This window comes from Wyeomyia smithii, chromosome 1 (assembly GCF_029784165.1).
Source record: "Wyeomyia smithii strain HCP4-BCI-WySm-NY-G18 chromosome 1, ASM2978416v1, whole genome shotgun sequence".
Taxonomy (NCBI): domain Eukaryota; kingdom Metazoa; phylum Arthropoda; class Insecta; order Diptera; family Culicidae; genus Wyeomyia; species Wyeomyia smithii.
Window position 1 is genome coordinate 71,877,445 of NC_073694.1, and position 10,246 is coordinate 71,887,690.

Consider the following 10,246-nt stretch of genomic DNA (forward strand, 5'->3'; position numbering starts at 1 on the left):
AATTTCGAGTGTAAAATGCATTCTCTCCACCGCTAGATGCCGATACTTAAAATAAAGAGATTTTGTCTCGTTTTTGGTTCTTCAGTTGAACAGATGTGACAGCGTGGAGACTTCTGTGAGAATCTGATCTCTGCCGGAACATTTCGAGTCAGTTACGATCCGTCAAGTTCTAATCGAACCATCAGAACTCGCCTGAATTGGACCATTAAACAATTATCTGGATCAATTGGAAAGTATATAATATATTTAAAATGGTATAGGTTGTGGAGAAACGCCAGCCAAAGCACTAAAATTGCAGTCGACCAACCGCAAAGCTTTAGTTATGAAGCATATCTATGTTACCTTCATACTGAAGCGTTCAATCTTTCTTTGCAATGCACAAGGCTCTGGTAAGATTAGACCCAATAACCGCCCATGCTTTCACTCATGCTGAAGTCTGCAAATCATAAATAAACCTACACTTCCAAATTCGGTAAAAGTATACATAATAGAACTAGTACAATGCTTGTATCACCAAATGCATTTTGAAATAAATATGAAAAAAGAAATAATTACCATCTTCATAAACTTGGCAACTTTGTTTGTATGGTAGTTTACATCGAATCCGATTCATCTGATACCGTATTTAAGAGTGAGTTTTTATTATATTCATTAAGTTCATTAGAAGCTCGCAGGACTTTGTTATTATACGAATGAAACGACGGTAATTTATTGCAACGGATTCCAAATGGATTTCGATGCAAAAATCATCCTTGATATAACAGAATAACATCACAAACCTATGACAGTTAGGCATAGTCTATAACTCATGGCAAATTTCTTTATCCTTTTTTAAAACTTTTACCGTACAAGTAAAGCACTAGTAGCTTAGGGGCCATTCACATACCACGTGGACAGATTTTTAACGATTTTGACCTCCCACCCTCCCCCTCCGTGGACAACTGTCCATATAAATTCTAAAAAAAATGTATGGACCGTGGACATTAGCCAACCCCCTCAAAGCTGTCCGGGTGGTATGTGGATGGCCCCTTAGCTATATGTGAGTTAAAAAAAACTCATAAGACTCATATGACTGGCTTCAAACGTGCTGATCTAGCTTCCTTGAAAACCGAATCGAAATTATTTTGACTCGAGTACTTCTGTATCGGATATTAGTCACGATTTTCAACTAAAAAAGTTCTAGCACTAGACTAAAAATTTAGGGCACCTGGATGAACAGTTTGTTAGTAACAACATCGTCGAATCATTGATTAAAAATTAGTCTACAAAACACATAGAAACAAACTTAGACTTAGTCAACTAATAAAGAGACCCAGCCCAGAAGAACCAACAGACATACTAACAATAGGACATGTACGAACGACTGCCTCTTTCTTTCCCTCTATCCACCTCCCTTGCTAAGGCTTACTTCAAATTGCTGATATTCTTTATGTTCAATTTGGCATCGAGTTTGAGCGTGATTTTATGGATTTTGCTCAGATGAATCCGCATGTCATAGCTCCGCGAGAAAGAACGCAAGCAAACGGGACATTTGGTTTTTCCCGAGTGCAAATCCTTGTGCAGGGTCAATGACATCGGATGCTTGAAGCCCTTCCAGCAGATACTGCAGCGGAAACGGAGCTCAGCGTCTGGAAGATAACAAGAGAGGGAGAGAGAAGATCTCTGGTTAGACGCGTCTGAACGAATGGTACTTATTTTGCACTCTCGGCTTACTGAGCCGTTAGAGTCAAAGTGACTGAGGGACAAACACAACAAAAATGAAGTGAAATAGTGAGAGAACTTAAAATAATGTAACAAACATGATCATTCCAATCGGTTTTAAACAATGAGCAATTTTTGACGTTTCTTCCTTTAATACCCCTCTCTCTCTCTCTCTTTCTTTTCGGGTTCACTCTTAATTTTCAAACGAAAATTAGAATTTGATGCTTATTCCAGCGAGGTAAACAAAACAATTAAAACGAAACTAAGAGAACACAACATCGAGTATGCGAGTTTGCGAACAATTGATGGTTTCGATAAAATTACAATGTACATACCTAAAATCTGTGAAATTCACGATTCGTTCTATTTTCCGTTTAGCTTATCAATCGATTATACACAATAAGCATACACACAAATGCCTTTTCATGATTTTTCGTTCCCTTTTAATGTTTTGTACACGCAATTCGGATGTTATGTCAAATGTATACACAGTAAAACTCCAGCTGTGTTTCCTGATCTGGCTTGCAACTTTCATGATTAAAGCTGTTCTACAGATTTTTTTTTGGCAGGTCATTTAAAACCAACATACTTTCGGCAGCTATGAAATAAGTGTACAATCGGTTTTTTTTATGAAAAAAAAACTCGACTTCTAGCTCGAGACTGTACACGGTACGACTAAAATAGCATTGCTCAATGCTACCCGATGCGAATGAAGAATCAAATTTCGCATTAGATTTGCTAATATCCATGCTGCGCAACAATCATATTAATCAAAGACAAGATAACAAGATACACAAGTGTCAGATCTTCTCATATACCTTGCGGACTTCAAGTAATGTGGTGCCCCCGAACGACTCCCAGAAACATTAATGGTCTATGTATGTGTGTAATGTGCATGAACTATCTAAAACGAGCTTGACAATAACAACTACCGAAATGTCTTGTCAAACGTGCCGCGCCGATAACACGCATACAGACACAGTTGATGTTTCTTGGTCGCGTTGAGGGCGTTTCGACCTTGTTTACAGTCACATGCAGGGAGCTGTGCGTCTTGTTATTGTTCATCTTAGTATTATATTAATTCACTGAAATCACGCATTGAGATACCCATAATATGAAAACTCATCGTTTTCTTTCACAATTATATCATTTTTAAATTACGAATATGTGAATGGTCATTTCTTGAATTAAACATCAAATAAACATAACAGTTTGCGTCTTATTCTTAGAACGCCGTTAGCGTTCTTAAATATAAACAAGCGTACCCTTTCCATCCATTTGCTAACCCAAAACCAAAGAAGCGAAATTAAAACGCACTAACCTTGCAATATATTAGCCTTGGTTTGTTCATCGGTTGCTCCTTGGAAAATTCGACCTGATCGGAAATAATTACGTACATCGTAAGTAACCACGATTCATCGAAAAAAAAATCAATACTCACTCATATCCATATCCGAAGCTTCCATCTCAATGCCGTCCTGATTCATGTCCTCGTCATCCACGTCTTTGTCTTCTATGTTTTCGCCAACCAGTTCATAGCTTTCTTCTGCAGAAAAAGTTTAAAACAAATAATCCATGATAACGACCACCGGAAAAACATTCTACAAACCTTGAATATAGGTCGTGTTGTTCGCACCAGAAGCATTAATACCCTCACTGCAGTCAATATATTCCGGGATTTCCATTTTCAATGTGGTACCACTAGCCTGTGCCGTTTCTGTGTATGTTTCTATTGAAAAAAAAAAATAATAATGCACTATTCTCAGAAATGCATTCTGGGGCTTAATTCACCTTGCTCATGTTCCTGTGCTCTCTGCTCGTCCGATTCTGCCTTTGCCGTAATGTGGTAGGTTTCCGTTGCCGTTTCGTAGATTTCTGTGTCGGCAGATGTCGCTGTGGCTCCCTGAGGAACCTGAGCCGTTACAACGGTTGTAGTTGCCGCTGCTCCGCTTACCGTTTGATTTGGGGTTGAAGTGATAATTTGTTGTACTTTAATTTTCTTCTTCTTCGGCTGACTGACGACACTTTCTACTACTTCCTGCAATGTGGTGGCTTGCACCTGTTGCTGCTGCGGTTGTTGCTGATGAACTTGAACTTGTTGCTGTTGCTGGTGTACTTGAATCTGCTGCTGTTGTACGGTTGTGGTTTGCTGGGGCTGGACTTGTATCTTCGCTGCAATGGTGTGCTGCTGTTGTGGTTGGGAAATCGGGACGGTAATGGTGGCACCTGCAGCAGTCAAAGCTGGAATCTCCGCCGGGGTTGTTTTAATGATTGTTTTATTTAATATTTGCGGGGCCGTCTGGATTTGAGCCTGCAGCAATTTGGCAGGCTGATGAACGATGGTCGAATTGGACGGCAATGTCAGGTACACCGACTCTGCCGTCGTGATTGTTGCTTTGTCCAGCAAACTTTGATTTTGAGTTTGAATAATCTGCTGAGCCAGAGATGATGTCGGTTGCGGGTTTTGCTGTTGTCTTGAGTCTCCGCTGTTGTCGGTCAAACCGCGAATAGAAAGCAATTCCGCGGTATGCAAAAAAGAGGGCAAAGATTCTTGTACCACACTAACCTCGCCCTGGTACATGAATTCTACGATCGACATAAGGTCGGTGTATTTTACATTCTTAAATATGATAACCGGATGCTGGCAGGGATTTTCTTTGAAAATCTCCTTAAAATAGGCGCTGCATGCAGACAGCAGGATCTTATGGGCTCGTATTTTTCGACCCTCGCAGCATAGCGTTACATCTACAAGATCTTCCTCGTAGCGAAGCGAATCAAACGCCCCGGTTATGTAGTTGGTGTAATTATTCCAACGAAGAGAAAACTGCTGAGCCGACATTTTGCCTTCGATGTCGGGCTTCGACTAAATCCTGTAATGACAAATAGAATCAATTGTTAATTTTGTGACGTACCTGTTTTTTCCAGTTTCAACTACTTGTGCTTCAAGTGAACTGGATTAAGTGCAACCAAGGAATATTTTCGTGTTCATATTCACGCTTCTTGATAATTTATTTCAGCTGATTAAAAAAATATCAATTGTTTTATTTTAAAATTTTAACTTTAAATATAAATAACATCGACGTTTTTAAAAGCATGCTTAGAATAAAAGAGGCAGAATTTGTAACATTACAAAACATAGGAATATTTTGGACGCAAGTAGTAAATCAATTATATGTTCTAACACAACATCAACATCGAGTTCAAGTAAAATTTGAAATTATTACTCAAAAACCGAAAAAATGTTACAAAAAACTGTTACACGACTAGTCTGCCGCTCATGGCAAGTGCGTCCCAATTGCATTTTTATCAATTTTTGATTTTATTAATGGAATCAATTCCTTTTTATATCCACTTTAGATAAAACAAATATTTTTGAATATTTCGTTCTGGGGAACTATGAAAAAAATAGCAAGTCGGTTTGGCCCATAGCAAGAGTGATCGCAAGTCGGTCCCATTTAAAAAATCTTCGCAATTTAACCCCACAGCCAATGATTATAAAAAATGTGCTACTTACCACAACTTATGGTCTTCAGGTTTAGAATAGGATGTACCAAGTGATATTCGATAGGAGGTTTGATTGAATTTTACGCGTTCTACATCGTGTGGCTCTGTATTGTTAGTTAAAGCATTCTTTAGTAAATACTACTTTTCGTATTTTATCCGTATTTTATGTAAAGACGTGAGTAAGAATTGTTCAATTATTCTCCTGAATTTCGTTTTGAAGAATTTGTCAGTTATATAAAATACTTCGCTACGCTACTTAACTGTTTTTTAACGGAGCAAACATTTTCCTAAGCTATAGATATTCTTTCATATTTGCATCCACTGCTACGTGGAAGCTGTCCGCCGTCACGAACGTGTGACCGCTCTCAGGAAAATTTAGAACAAGTTCCTACACCTAAACTGATTTAGAATTTATCAGTAATATCAAATGTAAAAACAAAATCTAATTTTATTTTGAGCGGCCCAGTACATTGTGTTATGCTTCTCAAAAAAAAATTGTTGATTGAAGCACGAGAGAAGGTCATTTATGAATTGACCAGCGATGGATTCATTCCAAACGCAAGCTATAGCACCGCCATCGATTATAAAAATCTAGTTAAATACACGACTTGATTAATTCAAAACACCTTCTAATCTATGTGATTTTGGCAGTTTTTCCCCGTGAATATTTTACTTTACAACTCTGGATATCTACTGCGTCCACGTAAAAAACAAAACTAATTCGATGTGATTTTCTCGGTCAAGCGACATCTATTGGTCTATAAATTTTGCCAAATGATGGAAGTGACATTGAAATTCTTTTTAAATCAAGAAATGTTCAATGTGCCAAATGATGCCATATGGCATCATTTGGTTGATACGGATAAACCGTTCACACTTAGCAATTTAGTATTATAAATTTTCATATCCACTGGTGTTTCTCATTTTTTTAAGGGCGCTTGGTTTTGTTTGGTCGCACGTCGACAGTACCGAGATTTCCTATTCTCTTTAAAGATGTATAGCTCTTCATCCTGAGAATTTTAGTTTGCTAAAGGCATGAATATTTAGTTATTAGTATAATAGTCATTGATTTGTTGTTTGATAAATTGAAACAAACGTTTTAGTTAATATAAAATATCTTAAATCAAGAGTGTGCCTTGTCTGTGTTATGTTCAAAAATAAACTTGATAGATATCCTTATTTTCCTAATACAAATAATTCGTAAATCTGAACTAAATAAAGCCCATTTAACACTTAAGTTCAATCAGATCCTTTCAATTTTAGGCAGCCTTAACATTTAAAACCTGCAATTGTTGACAAGCTTGATACATTCATTGGTTCATGATATAATGTTCAGCGCTGGATCGATAATTTTCAATCATAACAAGAGTCGCTCAAGGGAATGAAAGCGAACTTAGCAATGCTCACAAACACTAACAGGAAAAAAATACGTTTACTTGAGCGAAATGGATTCCACTCACGATGCAAGCGCTGTAGCTGGAAGCAGAGATGCCAGACTTTTTTTTGGCAAGTCTGTATAATCCATAAAAATGTCTGTATAAGTCTGTATACCGCTGCGAAAAAAAGTTACCGATACATTGATACCTAATTATTCGTCGACCTGTCAGATTGTTTTGTTTTATTGCTTGCTTTGATTGTTCTTTTTCGAGTCTATCATAGTTGGTCGATTAATCGATAACTAATTTATCTTTTAAATCTAAGTAACACGTAGAAGTAAGAGTCTTTCCCGTGATAAAAATCGTCGTTCGTCGTAATGTAGCTAAACTGATACATGATGGCAGAAGTCTCGCGGTTATAAAAATAGTACCTTCAAGGTTTGGGACATTTTAAGCAATTCTTCAACGTTGGATATTGCTCCGAATAGAACAAACGGACTTTTCACCAATATAACCTGCATGGCAATCGATCGAGACAATCAGCTGTTTGTTACTGGGGGCGAAACAGGCAGATTAGTGCCCACGGGGCCGATAAAAACCCCGATAGCCTGACTCGATTCCCGTTGTCATGATTTCACTCTCAAAAACGCAAGATTAATATGTTCAGCAAAGTGTTCAGTTCTAGTTCACTTTTTCCAGCAATGGCTACAGTGACTTTTGGTTTTTGTGTTCGTTTTTTTGTGTATACTGGTAAAACCATTATGTAGAATATCAGATATCTGTGTAATATCTGTATTATACTAAATGTCTGTATAAAATCTGTAGGCTTATGCGTGTCTGTATCGCAACACAGAAAGTCTGTATAATACAGATTTGTCTGTATATCTGGCATCTCTGGCTGGAAGGCAGAATCCTACCGGCCAGAGTAGCCAGTTTCAAATAATTTCCCTTAACTTTTCTTACTATAACTGCTAGAATTCAGTAATAGTTTAACAAATTTGATTTTTTATCGTTTGTGTTTACCCAGCCACATTAACATTGATCATAAAGCAAATATAATTTTATAAAAGTTGCGTTCCGGGCTAGTGCTGAAGGCAGACACTAAAAATACCGCAAACCATCTGGATTGGCAGTCTTACTGCAATCACAAGTGCTAACCTGATGCAGAGGGGATTCACTGCTGTCAAATTTCATATATGTGTGCGTTATCGCAGATCAGCTCTGGTCCATGACGTTTGTTGGTCCGTAACGTTTGTAACTATGAACAATAATGAGGAAAAAATCACTACACAACACATTCATAAAAGTTTTCCGCGGTTTCTCGAGTTTTGATAAAAAAAACGTTCCAATTCTATAATATTTCACATCGATCAATTTCATAACCAAAAAGAGCAAAAACCAAAACAAACACCATGTTGCCGAATATGTTGGTTACACGATGTTTGACAGATCGATCCCCCCAGACCTGATGGCTTTGAAAGTTATATTTTTCAGATTATCAGATTTGTTATTCACAATTCCGGCACTAGTAAGAACGATGAATCAGACCAAATCTCCGTTCTACATATCAAACAAGTGTAATCTTATCAGATTTGCCATAACGAGTTTGGATTAAAAAGGTGTTATATCATACATTAATTTAGTCATAATTCAAAATAACAAACAGAAAACAAAATGTTAAATAATGAAATACACGACCCAGCTAGCTATTTATATTATTGAATTGTTATGCAAACCATAATCACAAATTAGATATTCGTATTTTTTACGAAGTATGGGCTTTAATTTTTACAGCGGTCATTCTTCCCCATGTTAATTTTCACTCGGTACTAAATCAGTACACACAATACGTGAAAGCAATAATCTTAACAAAACAGATGTTATCGATGTCTACCTTGTCCACTCATTACCATAGGCAAATTCCACCCAGACTTAAAACGACGGTAAATTTGGCAACCGTGTCGCATGATCTGTCGCTTGACAAGAGAATAGGAAACGATAGGGCGGAGTGCCAGCAGTGAATTTCAGAGCACCCCTCCACAGACTGAACGCAAGCTGAAAATTGCCAGGCACCAGAGTTTGAACGCAATTTTCAGCGCTGACTAGCCACTAAAACTTACCGAATATTACTGCAAAACGTTCTCCGACCACTCGTCTTCACTTTCGCACTATTTTAAACCAGATATTTACTACTTTTACAACCAATTTTTCTAATGAAATGGGATCTGCACTCACGAGTCACTTGTTTGGTGCACCGTCGACTGAGAGAAAATTTTCCTCGTTCCGTGAACTCGTCGTCGTCAGGCAGGCAGCGTCACCCAGCGTCAGCAAAATGAACGCTAGCGGTGCAGATAGGGCAACGAAATTAACATGGCACACTAAATGCTACACAACAAAAAATATATACGTTGATACTGAGTGATTTACTGTTGATTTTTTCACACCAAATTCAGTAAGGGGCCGTCCTAAACCACGTGATCATAAAAAGGGGTGGCGGGGGGTTTATCAAAAGACCACGAAAGGCCACGCACGGGAGTGGGGGGTTAACGAAATGACCACGTGGTCTTATTTTCCTGACTTATAATTTATTGTTGTCAGCAAGTCAAGAATGAAGCTTTTGCATTTTAGAAATATAGAATGTACTGAAAGTTTAAGAATTTATTAAACATGTAAAAATTAATTGGCTCCGTAAAATATTAATTTGTATTGTGCCGCGTCAAATAAATGTTGTGTGAACAAAAAATAAATAAATTGTAACAAATTTAAGCAAATTTTTGGCACTTGACAAATGAAAAGACCACGTGATCGAAAGGGGGGGAGGGGGCGTTGGCCAAAAGACCACGAAAGACCACGGGGGGTTCGGGGGGTATAAAAAGTGATCGAAATATGACCACGTGGTTTAGGAACGGTCCCTAATCTGAATTTCACCAATACATCACACACTTAATCCAAAATAAAGTCGTTCGATAATTTTTTTTACAATAATCCATCGGTAAAGTGTAATAATACCGGTATACCTGCAAAAAAGCATCAAATTAACGACTGTTCTGTAAGATCTGTAAGTTTTACCATAATTTTGTTAACTGTTACCGAAATATTTGCTTTATTTTACATTCACCGAAATTTGTATAACTTTTTACCGAACCTGTGAAAATGCCAAATTGTGAATGTGGTGGCCATTTTTCTCATACGTGCAACCGTCCAAGACGCGAATATTTTCTACTGATGCTGCTGATTTGTTTTAATTGTTGTGTGTAAACATAGGATATTTATAATTTGGAAAGTGTTAATAGTGAATAACTGAAACAGGATGTACGAGTCGCTAACATTTTTCGTAAGTAATCTGGTTAATTTAGTTTGATTTTAGACGGTACTGGCAGGCTCATTTATAACCGACTTTTTCTGCCACCGGTATTTTTACAGATGCGTTCGGTATTTTTGTTCATTTTAAAAGTTTTTTTCGGTAAGTTTTACTGGCTGCTCGGTTTGGAACATTACCAGAAAGCTGCGAAAATTACCGACCACTCGGTTGGTGGTTTCACAAACTGTTCGGTAATTTTCGGAAACACCGAAGATGTCACCGAACGTTCAGCTGTTGAGATTCCGGTAAAATTTTACCGAATTCGGTGTTTTATTTTAAGTGACTGAAATTTCAGCAATTTAAC

At 37.6% G+C, this 10,246-nt stretch overlaps 1 protein-coding gene across 4 annotated transcripts in view; it reads right to left on the reverse strand.

Moving 5' to 3' along the window:
* Positions 1-8,861, reverse strand: part of LOC129725351 (longitudinals lacking protein, isoforms H/M/V) — a 32,232-nt gene extending 23,371 nt beyond the window's left edge. For 3 of the 4 annotated variants that reach the window (XM_055681050.1, XM_055681059.1, XM_055681069.1), the window contains exons 1-5: positions 8,702-8,861; positions 3,493-4,571; positions 3,311-3,430; positions 3,143-3,247; positions 3,023-3,076 (exon numbers count right to left, since the gene is read on the reverse strand). In XM_055681050.1, the coding sequence (XP_055537025.1) occupies positions 3,023-3,076; positions 3,143-3,247; positions 3,311-3,430; positions 3,493-4,540 (1,327 nt within the window). In that variant the 5' untranslated portion in view covers positions 4,541-4,571; positions 8,702-8,861. Of the gene's footprint in view, positions 1-1,408; positions 1,629-3,022; positions 3,077-3,142; positions 3,248-3,310; positions 3,431-3,492; positions 4,572-8,701 lie in introns of all 4 variants that reach the window. The other variant, XM_055681080.1, reaches the window with a different exon arrangement.
* Between the last annotated feature and the right edge of the window lie 1,385 nt (positions 8,862-10,246).